This window comes from Bufo bufo, chromosome 1 (genome assembly GCF_905171765.1).
Source record: "Bufo bufo chromosome 1, aBufBuf1.1, whole genome shotgun sequence".
NCBI classification, from domain to species: Eukaryota; Metazoa; Chordata; class Amphibia; order Anura; family Bufonidae; genus Bufo; species Bufo bufo.
In genome coordinates this window covers 46,526,208-46,541,767 of record NC_053389.1, presented here as the reverse complement: position 1 = coordinate 46,541,767, position 15,560 = coordinate 46,526,208, and the positions used below count along the sequence as shown (strand labels likewise).

The 15,560-nt window shown below is 51.6% G+C and overlaps 1 protein-coding gene across 16 annotated transcripts in view; it reads right to left on the bottom strand.

The window, feature by feature from the left end:
- UBR4 (ubiquitin protein ligase E3 component n-recognin 4) overlaps positions 1-15,560 on the bottom strand; it is a 167,508-nt gene that overhangs the window by 73,207 nt on the left and 78,741 nt on the right. For 6 of the 16 annotated variants that reach the window (XM_040422715.1, XM_040422731.1, XM_040422756.1 and 3 more), the window contains exons 40-56: positions 14,865-15,023; positions 14,622-14,774; positions 14,281-14,508; positions 14,029-14,186; positions 13,213-13,384; positions 6,424-6,625; positions 6,174-6,358; positions 5,867-6,083; positions 4,734-4,950; positions 4,128-4,160; positions 3,535-3,598; positions 3,321-3,455; positions 1,015-1,189; positions 796-936; positions 581-702; positions 378-489; positions 13-84 (exon numbers count right to left, since the gene is read on the bottom strand). In XM_040422715.1, coding sequence (XP_040278649.1) covers positions 13-84; positions 378-489; positions 581-702; positions 796-936; positions 1,015-1,189; positions 3,321-3,455; positions 3,535-3,598; positions 4,128-4,160; positions 4,734-4,950; positions 5,867-6,083; positions 6,174-6,358; positions 6,424-6,625; positions 13,213-13,384; positions 14,029-14,186; positions 14,281-14,508; positions 14,622-14,774; positions 14,865-15,023 — 2,545 coding nt within the window. The remainder of the gene's footprint in view (positions 1-12; positions 85-377; positions 490-580; positions 703-795; positions 937-1,014; positions 1,190-3,320; positions 3,456-3,534; positions 3,599-4,127; positions 4,161-4,733; positions 4,951-5,866; positions 6,084-6,173; positions 6,359-6,423; positions 6,626-13,212; positions 13,385-14,028; positions 14,187-14,280; positions 14,509-14,621; positions 14,775-14,864; positions 15,024-15,560) is intronic. The other 10 variants (XM_040422785.1, XM_040422800.1, XM_040422810.1 and 7 more) reach the window with 6 other exon arrangements.

The following is a 15,560-nucleotide window of genomic DNA, read 5'->3' as shown; positions in this document are numbered from 1 at the left end:
CCGAGTGCTCACGGTTAAAGAGGTCCTTGTATGGCGGAGGCATCCTAATGACAGCCACACCTGAAGGAAACCAAGCTCTCCAACCTAGAGGGAATTGAAATGATGATGTACGGGTGTCTATCAAGATGCTCCATTCATTGAGGTAAAAAGGAGGAAATGGGTATCTCAGCCAAAATAACACGGCTGCCAGCACAAAAACGGTCAGGGATAAAATTCAAGAAGAATACACGCATAGTTGTGACACCAAGAGCAGGGATAACACTTGTGGGTCGCCACCAGTACTTGACAACACATCACAGGAAGCAGAGGGGAACCTGGTTCAGGCCCGAGTGAATCCTTATATAGCTTATATGCTGACAGTATGAGAGTGCGCTTACCCAGGGGTGTATTGCTACGTGGAGAAGATGGAAGAGTCACATGACGGCGTTTATTGCGCGGACGGAGGACCCGAATTAAAGCCTGTTTGCAGGAGAAGCTAACAGCTGGATCCTGGAAAAAAATAAATACATTTGAAAACCCAGTACTTAACGTTACGTATCTCCACTCCTCAAAGGCGAAAACACTAGATAGAGTCACTCACCGGACACAGCAACATTTGCATGTAGATTTTAGAGGCTAGGTTAATGCAGTCCAGTTCACACGTGCAGTATCCATGTATGATGTCCACCAGGGCGTTGACTGTTGCTTCCACGTGGGTAAGACCTGCAGGAGAGAAAACATGACCTATATATCTGCTGGGGGACATTTGTTGGAGACTAGGCTTGTAAGGTGGGAAAAAACCTGTGAGCCATTTACCGGGCAGACAAGCAGGAGCCAGAAAAGCATTCTTGGGTTTAGATGCATGTAGTTTCCAAAACTGGTTGACAAGCTGTGTAATGAAGGCGTACACTTCTTCTCCTTCACCGGTCTTCACAACGTCTTTGCCTTCATCAATATCTGAAAACAAGATTTATATGCATCTGTAATCTTTGAAGTGATTGTTATGTGAACTACAGGGATCGCCAGCACACTCACCTGTCTCTCCTGACAGCAATTTAGAGTCTGTGTAGTGAACAAGGTTGTTGGGGCGCATGATGGCGATGGACCGGGCGGTAATCACCAGTCTCTGGAATACTTCTGGATCCAAATCCTTTCCATCATGAGCGCAAGAATTCAAACTTTGTACGGCATTGCTCAGCAGTGCTTGATCCTGCACAGAGATTACCAGAATTTAAACCCTTCAAGACCAGTGTTTTGGTTCTAAATAACCAAACACTTTTTAAAGTCACTTTTGCTCTGTCAAATTTATCAAAGGCCGTGCGATATTTGTTACAAAGGTTATCTGTCAGCACTTTTGTACCTATGACCCTGGCTGACCTGTTACATGTGCGCTTGGCAGCTTAAGGCATCTGTGTTGGTCGCATGTTCATATGTGCCCGCATTTTTTTTTTTAAATCAGATAATTTTTATTAACAAGTTTTCAATTTACAAACATTATGTCCCCGCATTTTTGAGAAAAATTAGCATATGTAAATGAGCCTCTAGGACAGTGATGGCTAACCTTGGCACTCCAGCTGTGATGAAACTACGACTCCCAGCATGCTCCATTTCTATAGAGTTCTGGGAGCAGCCAAGCAAGGGGGGCATCTTGGGAGTTGTAGTTTTACCACAGCTGGAGTGCCAAGGTTAGTCATCACTGCTCTAGGAGAAACAGGAGTGTTGTCGTTACGCCAAGAGGCTCAGCTCTCTCTGCACTTTGATTGACAGGGCCTATCAAAGTGCAGAGGACGCAACAGTTGCTGAGAGAGCAGAGCCTCTAGGAGTAACGGCAACGCCCCCGTTGCTCCTAGAGGCTCATTTGCATATATTAAAATATTTCTTTCAGCAATGCAGGCACATATAAACATGGGACCAACACAGATGCCTTCAGCTGCCAAGTGCACATGTAACAGGTCAGCCAGTGTCATAGGTACAAAACTGCTGACAGATGCCTGTTAAACCGTCTAGAAACGGTACTCCACATTTCCTACACCACCCTGCTAATTAAGTATTTCTGGGACTGTTTTTACCAACTTTTTTTTTTCCCCAAAAAAAGTTGCAATGATAAATTTGGCATGAAACTACTTTACATACCAAGTAGTGAGGGCGGTGTAAAGTAGGGATCGACTGATATTGATTTTTTAGGGCCGATACCGATAATTTGTGAACTTTCAGGTCGATAGCCGATAATTTATACCGATATTCTGTGAAATGTCATTTTTGAAAAAAAAAAAAATCCTACACAAATCTGCTGAAAATCAATATTTTTATTGTTAATGTGTAGTTTTTTTTTGTAAATCTTTCTTTTTCATTTATACTTAATATTTTGGTGTTTTTTTTTTACTAACTTTTAGCCCCCTTAGGGACTAGAACCCTTGTCCTATTCACCCTGATAGATCTCAATCAGGGTGAATAGGATCTCACACTGTCCCTGCTGCTCTGTGCTTTGTGCACACAGCAGCATGGAGCTTACCATGGCAGCCAGGGCTTCAATAGCGTCCTGGCTGCCATGGTAACCGATCGGAGCCCTAGACTTACACTGCTGGGGCTCCGATCGGAGGAGGAGGGGACCCTGTGGCCACTGCCACCAATGATTAAAACTGGGGGGGCTTGGGCGGGGGGCGCACTGCGCCACCAATGTTTTTAATTCTGGGGTGGGGGGCGCACTGCGCCACCAATGATTAATACTGGGGGGGGGGGCACACTGCGCTACCAATGGACATAAATCTCTCATTTATTCATATACAGGAGGCGGGAGCTGGCTGCAGAATCACATAGCCGGCTCCCGACCTCTATGAGCGGTAGCTGCGATCCGCAGCACCTGAGGGGTTAACTACCGCAGATCGCAGCTACTGCTCATAGAGGTCGGGAGCCGGCTATGTGATTCTGCAGCCAGCTCCCGCCTCCTGTTCAATTTGAATGAATGAGTTAACATCATTGGTGGCGCAGTGGCCACAGCCCCGCCCCTCCTCTGGTCTTCTCTCCTCTCATTGGCGGCAGCACAGGGGGAGGAGACACTGCTTCCTTCTCCCCTGTACTGCTGAGGGAACACGGAGAGCGCTGACAGCAGCGCGATCTGTGTTCCCCATACGTTATCGGAATATCGTCAAAATAGATGCCGATACCGATAACGTTCAAAATCCTGAATATCGGCCGATAAGATCGGTGAAACCGATAATCGGTCGATCCCTAGTGTAAAGCGACAAAACTCCACGAATTTAGGCACAAAACAAGCAAACTTTTTATGGCAGAAAACTGGCATAGCATAAAAACATGATAACATCCCCCCTGCAGGTTTTTACCTTGTGGTTATGGTATGCAGACCGGCTTGTGTGCAGACTGGCCAGGAGACTCTTTGTCTGGAGCTGGACGCTCGATGGTGTTGGCATGGAGAGCAGGACTGTTGCCAGTTCCAGAGCTGAAGCTTTGCTTTTCTCCTAAGCCAAGTAAACAAGTTGTCCATTAGCGGGCTGATGACCGAAGGCATCTCCGTATAATCTAAAACTAACCCCCTACCTTCTCAGGCACTGGTCCAAAGGCAAAACAGCTTTCCAGAGCTTCGAGAGAGCTTCCCACCAGCCTGTACAGAGAAGAAAACACTGCATGTAACAGACTTCTGGAGAATCTCAGCTATGCCGGATTTGAAGCATAGCCTCGTGTTGACAGCTTGAGACAAGGAGTATGGCTTTATTGTGTTAAGGCATATCAGGTAAAAAGGTCACAAAGGTGAGGGGTTAATGCGAGAAAGTGCCTGGGCACAAGCCAAACCACTCAAAAGCCACAGGCCTGTGCCAACATCGTATTGCATTTTGGTAGTGTTCCCTGCTATTCCAGGGGTTTATAGGACTTTTAACGTGTTTTCATCATTTATCATACCTAAACAGTATGCCTACCTGATCAATTAATTTGCTGACAGACTCATGCCCAAAGCTCACCAATCATTATCCACCAGCCACTTAGGTAGAATGGCTGGTTAGACTAGCCTAAAACCACTAGGTTCCCGAGACACCGCCATGCACTTAGGGCCAAAGACTCAAACAAGCGCAAGAGGTACACCAGCGGGGATTGTGCGCACACTCACTCGTGCAGAGTAAGGAAGTCTTACTAACCGGTCCAAGATGGTTAAAGGTTCTGGGTCAGAACTTTTGAAGAGCGAAGAAAAACAACAACAAAAATAAAAACATGTGAAGCCACGAGAACTAATGGGGCTCGAGAGGAGGGTGAACCCCAGAATGTAAACAAGTCATTTTAAAGGGGGTTATCCGACCCCTGAAATGCTCCCCCCATTTGCCCGAGCCCCTCAAACACAATACCTGGATCGCCGGCACCCACGTCGCTCCTGGTCCCCGTACAGCCTCAGCAGCTTCTCTGAGTTAGAGGATGAAAACATACGTTTTGGGGGTGGGGTTGTATGCAGCCAATGGCAGGTGGTGATGGGGCTGAGCCTCCCCAGTGTCATCCACAATGCTAGGGAGGCTCGTCCCAGTCACCACCTGCCATTAGCTGCAGCCCCCGCTGACACCGGATGTTTTCATCCGCACACGGGCAGAAGCGCGAGGAGCCAGGTAAGTACATTGTGTGTGAGGGGCCCAGGCACATGGGAGGGGGGGCATTTCAGGGGTCGGATAACCCCTTTTTAAGTGGCCAGTGCTAATCCTGCTCCCCTCACTGGCTCACTGTTACACATCTGATGTGACATCAGCCCTGGCGCTTACCTTTCAATGGCTGTGCCATTACTTGAGGGTGGTGTTGCAGTCTCGCCGTCTGTGGATCCATTGCCTTGATTCAGGTTTGGTGGGCAGACACTGCTCACAGAGGCAGAGGGGAACTCTTCTGGGGGTTCATCTGGCCAGCCAAACTGTTCCTTTGTCTTTCCATATATTTTTATAGCGTCTATCATAGTGACTCCAGCTGGATCTACCGAGGCACCAACTGAAATAAGCAAAACAGTACAAAGTCAAAGACCTGCAGATGTAATTGTGGGGGGAAGGGGGTGTCATCAAACCAGTACCTTGTAGACCTAGAGCAAAAGGGTTGCAAGGCTGCACAATACTGCCCAACTTGTTAATATACCGATACAAATAGCATTGCAAAGCAACGGTTCCATGAACTTTTCCTTAAAGGGATGTTTTGAGTTACAAAACAATGAGGCGAGGAGGTACTTCACTGATGACCTGTCCCGCCGATCAGCTGTTAGAAGAGGCTGGGCACTCCGTGAGCACTGCAGCCTGTTCCCAGGCCTGTGATGTCACCGTACATTGGTCAGGTGGCCTAGTTGCAGCTCAGCCCCATTAGTCGATGGGACTGAGCTGCAATACCAGGCACAGCCACTATACGATGCATGGTGCGCTGCTTGGAAAGCTGCTGGGAGTAGCGGCTCCCTGAAACTGCTGATCGGCACCGGGGCTCTGACCCCTGCTGATGTGATAACGATGACCTCAGGATAGGTCATCATCTTTTCCAAGATAACCCCTTTAAGTTGACAGTGGCTACTAACAGTGCCTCTTGCTCTGGAGGAATCATAATGTCTGTATTAGGGTGCAATCACACTGCACTTGTAGTGTACGTTTACTGTGCAAGTCAAACATATTCACAGGTACCCATTCATCTGACACAGGCCAGGGGATGTCGGCATATCTTTTTCGGCTGTACAGAATACCGTAGTCAGCTTCACTACCCTATACAAATTCAGTTTAAAAAAAAAAAAAGGTACACTGTGCAAAAGAAAGGGATCCTAGGGGCGATGTAACCCGCTGTATGCTTATAGGGCATACAGTGCTGATCTCCAGGGACGACACTATAAAGCCTGGTTTTGCTTCCCTTGTGTTTGTAATTCTCCCTTACTTACTGAATATGGTGAGCTTCTTATCAGCTTGTAACGCTTCTTCTCGTGTAAACGGAAAGTCAAACCATCGTGATCGGCTGAGATTAAGCTGCATTGTGCGACCAAACATCTCAATGTAAGAAGGGGCTCTCTCAATGGCCTGCGTGCCAATCTGAAGCCGCATTCCTGTCATCACCATAGTGCTGTTGTTATTGGTGACTTCCACAGTAAATCCTCCAGGCTGATCGGGAGAGAATTACAAAACATTAGCTCTGTGGACAGAGCAGGGCCTGCAGACCGTGAACTAGATCCAGCATCTTATTCTGCATACCTTAGTGTTTGCCACGTACATTCCTGTGGAATTAAGGCGATGCTTGATTTGCTGGGCATTATACAATTGCAGCAGGTCATTGCCGCCAAATTCTACGTCTGTAAGCTGCTGGTTGTGCTCGAAGAAATCAATGGGAAAGGTCACTTGACTTGATGCCCGTGTCACTTCAGAAAGAAGAGAAAACACTGCATTATCATCAAAGAAATGCTACACGCACCGCATATCAGAAGAGATGATGAAAGCTACTCACTGACAGCTGCAGGCTTGCGCTTGCGAACAGGTTTCATGATGCTGATACTGCTGCTGGGCTGCAAAGATGGCTGGAGCCAGTATGACGTGTTCTCCACATTGGCCATATAAATACGCAGGCTCCCGTCTTCACACAGAAGAATCATGGTTGTCCTCTGCTGATCATTGCTAGCTGTGTGCCGTATAGCTACCATATCCTGAATCTGAAAACAAGGGCAGTCAGGTAAGACTTTACAGTATGGACAATGCATGACTTTTTGGTCTGGTAGCCATATTTTTAGCCCTTGCTACTTCTGGGAGGGGGAGGTGCAACGGAAATTTACAAAAGGAGACTTTTGTATTACTTACCAGTAAAGTCTCTTTCTCGCCCATATTCCTTGGGGGACACAGGAAACCATGGGTAAAGCTCTGCTCCCTAGGAGGCGTGACACTAAGTGAAAGCTGTAAGCCCCTCCTCCATCAGCTATACCCTTCAGCCTGGAGAAGAGACTGCCAGTTGCGTGTCCAAGTAGTGAAAAATAACCACCAACCGGAAAAAAGAACTGTCTAGCCCCAACGGGGGCAACCAAGCCGGAACCACAACTGTAACCCAAATGAAGGGCGGGTGCTGTGTCCCCCAAGGAAGAGCGAGAAAGAGACTTTACTGGTAAGTAATACAAAAGTCTCCTTTTCTCGCCCATATTCCTTGGGGGACACAGGAAACCATGGGACGTTCCAGAGCAGTCCCAGAAGGGAGGGACCAGAACAAACTAGACCAACACCAGAGGCATCAATCAACTGCCGCCTGCAACACCAGACGGCCTAAAGCGGCGTCAGCCGACGCATGAGTATGCACCCTGTAGAACTTGGTGAGGGTGTGCAAGGAGGACCAAGTGGCCGCCTTGCAAATCTGCTCCGTAGAAGCCCGATTCCTCTGAGCCCAGGAAGCCCCGACCGCTCTAGTGGAGTGAGCGGTAACACCAAGGGGCGGAACCTTGCCCTTGGCGAGATAAGCCTCAGTAACAGCCATCTTGACAAAACGGGCGATAGCAACTTTGGATGCCGCCATCCCTCTGTGCGACCCCTCCGGAACCACAAAGAGCGAGTCAGTACGCCTGAAAGAGCTGGTTACCTCCAGGTAAACCTTGAGCGCCCTGACAACGTCCAGGCGATGAAGCTTCCTCTCCCGCGGGTGGGAAGGGGAAGGACACAAAGAGGGGAGAACGATGTCCTCGTTCAGATGAAAGGCGGAGACCACCTTAGGAAGGAAGGAAGGGACCGGACGAAGAACCACCTTGTCCTGGTGGAACACTAGGAAAGGTTCCAGACAGGAAAGTGCCGCCAATTCGGACACCCTCCGAAGAGAGGTGACGGCTACAAGGAAAATAACCTTGGAGGACAGAAGTCGCAAGGAAACCGTCCGCAGAGGCTCGAAAGGAGAAGCCTGGAGCGCTGAGAGAACCAGGTTCAGGTCCCAGGGCGGTACCGGAGGGCGGTACGGGGGAACCGCGTGAGCCACGCCCTGAAGGAAGGTCTTGACAGGACCAAGGGGGGCCAGTGGGCGCTGAAACAAAATGGACAGCGCAGACACCTGACCCTTCAAAGAACTCAGGCCTAGACCTTGGGCCAGTCCGCTCTGCAGGAAGGACAAAACGGTGGGGAGAGAAAAGCGGAGCGGAGGAATCCCCAGATCGGCACAGAACCCCAAAAAGGCCCTCCAGGTCCTATAATAGATCCTAGAAGAGGACGGCTTACGGGCGCGGATCATGGTGCGGACGACGTCCGCAGAAAAACCCCTGCGCGTCAGGACGGTGGTCTCAACAACCACGCCGTCAAACGTAGGGACCCTAAACGCGGGTGGAAGATCGGTCCCTGAGAGAGAAGATCTTCCCTGGTGGGCAGCGGCCAGGGCGCGTCTGCCAGGAGCAGCATGAGGTCGGCATACCAAGACCGGCGGGGCCAGTCCGGAGCGACCAGAATCACCGAGACGCCTTCCGCCGCGATCTTCCGAAGGACCTTGGGCAGGAGAGGGATGGGAGGGAATATGTATAGGCGCGTGAAGCCTCGCCAAGGAAGAACGAGGGCGTCGGCTCCGCAAGCTCCCGGATCCCTGGCCCTGGACAGATAGGCGGGGACCTTGTGATTGAATCTTGAGGCCATGAGGTCCACGTCCGGTATGCCCCAACGAAGGCAAATGGCCTCGAATACCTCCGGGTGAAGAGACCACTCGCCGGGGTCGACAGTGGTGCGACTGAGGAAGTCCGCCGCCCAATTGTCCACCCCTGGAATAAAAATTGCCGATAGGGCCGGGACGTGGGCTTCCGCCCAACGGAGAATGCTGGAGACCTCCCTCATTGCAGCAGCGCTGCGAGTGCCCCCCTGGTGGTTTATGTACGCCACAGCCGTGGCGTTGTCCGATTGTACACGAACTGGATGACACTTCAACAGATGAGTCCAGTGTCGTAGAGACAGAAGGGCCGCTCTCAGCTCCAGGACATTGATCGAGAGTTTGGACTCCAATGGAGACCAAATGCCCTGGACGGATCGGGGAGGAAACACGCCTCCCCAGCCCAAGAGACTGGCATCGGTTGTAACCACCAACCAGTTGAGTGGCAGAAAAGACCTGCCCAGAAGAGGGGACTGTAACCACCAGCGGAGAGATGACCTCACCGGAGGCGATAGATGGAAGGGATGATCCAGAGACTGCGGCGATTTGTCCCAGGAGGAGAGGATCGCCCGTTGGAGAGGGCGGGAGTGAAACTGCGCAAATGGGATCGCCTCGAAGCAGGCAACCATCTGCCCCAAGACCCGCATGCAGAAGCGGAAGGACGGTCGACGGTGGAGAAGGAGACCCCGAACCGCCCCACGGAGGATCAGACGTTTTTCCGAGGGAAGACGTACTTCCGCCGCTCCCGTGTCTAAAAGCATTCCCAGGAAGACCAGTTGTCTGGAGGGGGGAAGGGAGGACTTGGGGAAGTTGATGACCCAACCGAACCTCGCCAGAGTCTCTAGAGTGAGATCCACGCTGGCAACCGCTTGAGAAAGGGACGGAGCCTTGATGAGGATATCGTCCAAGTACGGTAGCAGAAAAACACCCCTGGAACGGAGTAAGGCCAAAACCGGGGCCAGGACCTTGGTGAACACCCGGGGGGCTGTTGCCAGCCCAAAGGGAAGGGCGACAAACTGGAAGTGGAGGTCCCCCACGGCGAATCGGAGGAAGCGATGGTGACACCGGGCTACCGGAACATGGAGGTAGGCATCCTGTATATCGATGGAAGACATGAAATCTCCCTGCTCCAGGGAAGCCACCGCGGAACGGAGGGACTCCATCCGAAACCGTCGAAGGAGGAGAAAACGGTTGAGCTTTTTGAGGTCCAGAATGGGCCGCACCGAACCTCCCTTCTTGGGAACTACAAAGAGGTTCGAGTAGAACCCTTGGAACCTTTCCTCTAGAGGAACGGGGGTAATCACCCCCCTGTCCAGTAAGGCTTGAACGGCCGCGGAGAACGCAGCCGCGCGTTTCGGGTCCCGCGGCGGGCGGGAGCGAAAGAACCGATCTGGAGGGAAGGATGCAAATTCGATTTTGTATCCGGAGGACACAATTTCGAGGGCCCAGGCGTCGGAGACGTGAGCCAACCAGACGTCCCTGAAAAGGAGGAGCCGGCCCCCCACCCGGGTGGGTGGGGGCGCGCCTTCAGGCAGAGGATTGCTTTGCTGCGGGTGTGCGGGCAGCCTGCGGCTTGCGCCAGGAGGGCTGCGCCCGAAAAAACGGCTTCCTACGCTTGTCCTGGGGAGGAGCCGAAGCGGCAGCTGTGGTGGGAGCACCAGAGGCCCTGCGGGAGGACCGAAAACGAGACGCACCAGGGCGTCCGCGGGGGGCGCCCCTGGCTTGGGGTTGAGGAAGATGGGTGCTTTTACCACCCGTGGCCTCCGAAATAAGTTCGTCTAGGCGGACCCCGAAAAGGCGGGAACCCGCAAACGGTAGCCCCGCCAAGGAACGTTTGGAGGCAGCGTCCGCTTTCCAAACCTTCAGCCAGAGCTCCCTCCTGACGGAAACTGCCAGGGCGGAGGAGCGTGCAATAAGGGCTCCCGCATCAAGGGAGGCCTCACAAACAAAATTCCCGGCCCGAATAATAAGCTGGGCCAAGGAACGTAGGTCCTGGATGGGGACGTCCGAGTCCAACTCCTGTTCCAGCTGCGCACCCCAAGCAGAGATTGCTTTCCCTGCCCAAGCAGAGGCAAAAACCGGTCTGAGAGCAGAACCGGAGGCAGCAAAAATGCCCTTGGAAAGGGTCTCCATGCGACGGTCCTCCGCTGACTGAAGAGAGGACCCGTCGGGAACAGGGATGGCCGTGTTCTTTGACAGCCGGGCCACAGGGGGGTCCACCTTGGGTGGGGAAGACCATGTGGCCACGACATCGGCTGGAAAAGGATAGCAAATGTCCAGCTTCTTGGGGTTGACAAAACGGGCGTCCGGGCGAGCCCAAGCCTTAGACACCACAGAGGAGAAATCAGAGTGGATTGGAAAGACTTTTGAGACCTGCCTGGGTCTGATAAAGGAGACGCTAGCTGCGTCCGAGCTAGGGGGATCATCCTGCACCTTAAAAGGTGTCACGAATATCAGAGATGAGTTGACCCATCGCTGAGGCTAGCTTGGATGGCAGGGCCGAGTCCATTTCCAAATCTGAAACCGCCAATTCACCTTCAGAGAGCGAATCCTTTGGAGAGGAGAGGCTCGTCTGGGTGCGCACGCGTGGCGGGGAGAGTGAGGCCTCAGAGGAGGAGGCTCGCTCTACTCTAATACGCTTCTGAGAGTGCCTAGCTCGGGAGGGGTCACTAAGAGAGAGTGAACCCGCTGCAGCGGCAGAAGCAGTGGACCCGGAGGGCGCGACAATCAGAGAGGCGTCCTGCGGGGTAGGTGGCCTGTCTATTAGGCGGCCCACGACATGAGTGAGGCTTTCCACGGCCTGGGACAGGGATCTAGCCCAGTCAGGCGGGTCAGAGGCAGCAGGGAGCGACACAGCGGGCGACTGAGGCTGCGGTGGAGCCCGGCATGCAGTACAGTGCGGATCAGACTGCCCCCGGGGAAAGGGTTCCCTACAAGCAGTACAGGCATGGTACCAAGGCTTGGCGGCTGCAGAAGGGTCTGACATGGTGGAACAAAGATGTTGCACTTAAAGTGGGAGACCCCAAAGAAAAAGAACGGGGATAACACCCAAGCGACAGTACTGTGGCACGGAGGGGGTTAAAAGTCCTACCAGACCCGGATGATGCAAGCGGCAGCGGTAAGGGGAACAGACTGAGGAGGCTGTGGAGGAGAGGCAGCAGCACGGAGATGAACGGCTTCGGATCGCACCGCAGAGAGGATTCCACGCAGCACTGTGAGAAGTGGAGCCCGATGAACCCGGAAGTAGCGGAGCGCATGTAGGAAGCTCCGCCCCCCCTCTGCCGCTCTGATTTTAACCCCCCAAGTGATGAAGTGCCGGCCATGAAATGGCACCGTTCACGCCATGTAAGCGGCCCCCGCCGCGCCTGCTTCAACCAGAGCTCCCTCCTGCGATGTGGCAGACGGTTTGCTTGCCTGCAGCCGTCCCCTGTAAGGCAGCGTCCCTGTGCCCAGATAAAACTCCCCTCCAACATTGCCCGGGGGGGGGGGGGGGGGGGGGGGGGGGGGGGGGGGGGGGGAATGGCTGTAGCAGTGTGGCATGTAGCAGTGGCCATGGCCATGGGGGACGTAGCAGCGGTGGGAGGGAGGGAAGGGGAGGCTGGAGCAGCCACTCTCACCATCCGCTGTCTTCACCCTCAATCCGTCCAGCAGGGTCGCCCCTTCAGCTCCTGGCACCGCAGTGGCAGGAAACCGGGGGAGGGACTTGGCGTGCGGGCGACCCTGAGCTGGCGGGACGCAGGGGAGCGAGGCTGCCCTGGTCCACCTTGTCTTCTGTGGGGGAGGCGGCAGTGCGGAATTACCGGCACTGGCGCAACTCAACCCCGGGAGAAACAGAGGGGTCTAATGCGCCTCTGTTGTCCCTGTAGGTAGAAAAAAATCGAATTAAAAACAACAAATAACGCAAAAATAAAAATCATAGGAAAACAACCCTGCATAAGCAGGGGGTGTCTTGCCTCCTTGGAAACTAAGCAAAAACTGGCAGTCTCTTCTCCAGGCTGAAGGGTATAGCTGATGGAGGAGGGGCTTACAGCTTTCACTTAGTGTCACGCCTCCTAGGGAGCAGAGCTATACCCATGGTTTCCTGTGTCCCCCAAGGAATATGGGCGAGAAAAATGCTTACTACAAATAAACTCTAGTTTGGTGCGGTTGGTTCCATTATAAACCTATTTGCTAAAAGACTCTGAACTGTTAGTTGTGGCACAATAAACTGTAATGCTCCTCAAACTTTACTGCAGAGGCGCATTAAAATGCCCCTGGATGCCAATGTATGGGCTACTTCGACAGCGTTGCTGTTACATGTCCATAGGAAACAAGATGGCAGCATTCTACCGATTTACACATATGACTGCTTTCTCAAATTGTTCACCTCTATGCAGCCACCACAGGAACTGAATGTGTCCAGCACATGCAGAGTTACAGGAGGTCCTGCTGTCTGTATCAAGGCATGCTCTGGGTGAAGTCAGTGACTGTTCAGAGCATGCGCAGACGAGAATGCAGAAAGCGTTCACTTGGGTATCCTCCTTCCTACGGACAGGATAACCACAGGTGTACGATATTGACAAAGACCATAGATGCTGGACATGCATACTGTGCATCGTAACGGTCTCACCTCCTGCAGGTTGCGGACTTTTGATTAACACTTACTTTCGCTTTTGCTGGCAGCGTCTTAATCTCCTGGATGAGGAAGCTGTCTGGTTTGATCATGACCACTAGAGGAACTCCTGTAGTCTGCTGGACACAGCATACTAATCCGGGATGGTTCATGACTTCAGACCACTGACAGAGTGCTGGCGAGGTCTTGCTTCCTCCATTGGAACTGTTTAATATAATGAGGATGGAATTTATTGAGAATAAAAACTATTATGCTCCAGAGTTATCAGTTCTCACTACAGCTTTGCATAGACCAATGTTGCACCAGTGTGAGGGAAGGTTTACTTTTGGTGCTTCTTTCCCTATCCTTTTAGTGTAGAGATATTCCTTGTCATGTAGTTGGTTAGCGGTTCCAGGGCGCGTTCTAAGGGTTTGAACTAACTGTACATGCATACTGCACACTGACGACCTTTAGGAGGAGCTAGAAAACATCTAGGCATGTAACAGATAGGTTAGCTCCACTGAGGACATCATCAGGGTAAGATGTGTCTTGCGACTACCATTTCTCTTTGTATCATATGGGTGTTGGCCAGACGCCATGTTGGGTAACCGGACAATGGGGAGCGCGCTCATTTGCTCAAGGTCTAGGCGACTGTTACTTTACTCTGTAGGTTATCTTTTGTATTCATCTTTTACGTATTTTTATGCACTTAACCTTTGTCAAGCCTATTTTATTCCCGGATCTCAGAATCAGCCATATGTGATTTTGGAGCAGCAGTGTGAGAATGAAGCATAAACTTTGTGGAAGCCTACCAATTACTGGCCTGACTGATAGGGCGGAAATACAGGCCATCTGTAGTTTCATCTCACCTCTTAATGTTGATAGGGAAAAGCAGGATTATCTCCAGTGAAGATCGGTTAATGGTGGCAGCAAAGGATTTGCCCTGGCAATAACTGAAGAAAAGCATCTGAAGCACGTGCGAGTAATAAACAGATACACCTCCGCCCGCGACCTGCCCATTACTGTCCTGTAAGAGAAACGGCAGCAGAAAGCAAATGTGAGATAATACCAATGTATTGTGCTTTATGAGAGATTCATCACACACCACACAATTCACAAACCTTTAAGTCTTCATGAGAGACTTCCAGAACATTGGTAACATAAAACGGACCATGCATAGCACTACTGGACTCCTCCATCAGCTGAGTGTACACGTAGCCGGCAGATGACATGATCACTATAATGTTCTTCCCTTCTTCATTAAACAGGAATGTGACATCTCTAATCTTCGAGCTGGGCAGTAAGAAGTAGAAGGTGGGGCTGAGGGCATCTGTTGACAGATCATAAACCTGGAGAAAAGATAAAATCACAACTTTCACAACCAAATCCTCAGCACAACAAGGTCCACAACCCCCCCAGGCATAGTTTTCACATTTTACAGTCCGTACCCGGTTTTACTAACCTTGACAAAATCAGCAGTAACAATGGCCAGCTCAGTCTGGGAGCCGGGTAGCCAGACCGCTTTGATGATGAAGTTGCCGGTGGCGAGTTGGGGATGAAGGACTAAGTGATCAGAAACCGATCCTGAGCCGCTGAATGTCAAGACATGACAGTCCTAGGAGGTAATAAGAGGCAGAGGAAATGGTAAGGAACACATTATTGTGTCAATGATTGTAATACTATCCATGTGTTCGAGAAAACTAACCTTCAGTCCACACACAGCCAGATAATCCTCTTTGCATGGGTTTCCAGTGAGGCTGAGAACAGTGAATGGGACTGGTGCGGAGGCCAGACGTGTCAAGGTGAGCTTCCTCTTGCTGGAATCCGCCTGTTTCAGTAGGGCTGAGAGCTGTAACACTGTGATCTGCAGTGAGAAAGAGTAATATATCCATGAGACTATACAGAAATACATACATTGAGGAAAAGGAGACTTTTGTATTACTTACCAGTAAAGTCTCTTTCTCGCTCTTCCTTGGGGGACACAGGAAACCATGGGTATAGCTCTGCTCCCTAGGAGGCGTGACACTAAGTGAAAGCTGTAAGCCCCTCCTCCATCAGCTATACCCTTCAGCCTGGAGAGAGAGACTACCAGTTGCGTGTCCAAGTAGTGAAAGATAACCACCAACCGGAAAAAAAGGAACTGTCAAGCCCCAACGGGGGCAACCAAGCCGGAACCACAACTGTAAACCCAAATGAAGGGCGGGTGCTGTGTCCCCCAAGGAAGAGCGAGAAAGAGACTTTACTGGTAAGTAATACAAAAGTCTCCTTTTCTCGCCCATATTCCTTGGGGGACACAGGAAACCATGGGACGTTCCAGAGCAGTCCCAGAAGGGAGGGACCAGAACAAATTAGACCAACACCGGAGGCATCAATCAACTGCCGCCTGCAACACCAGACGGCC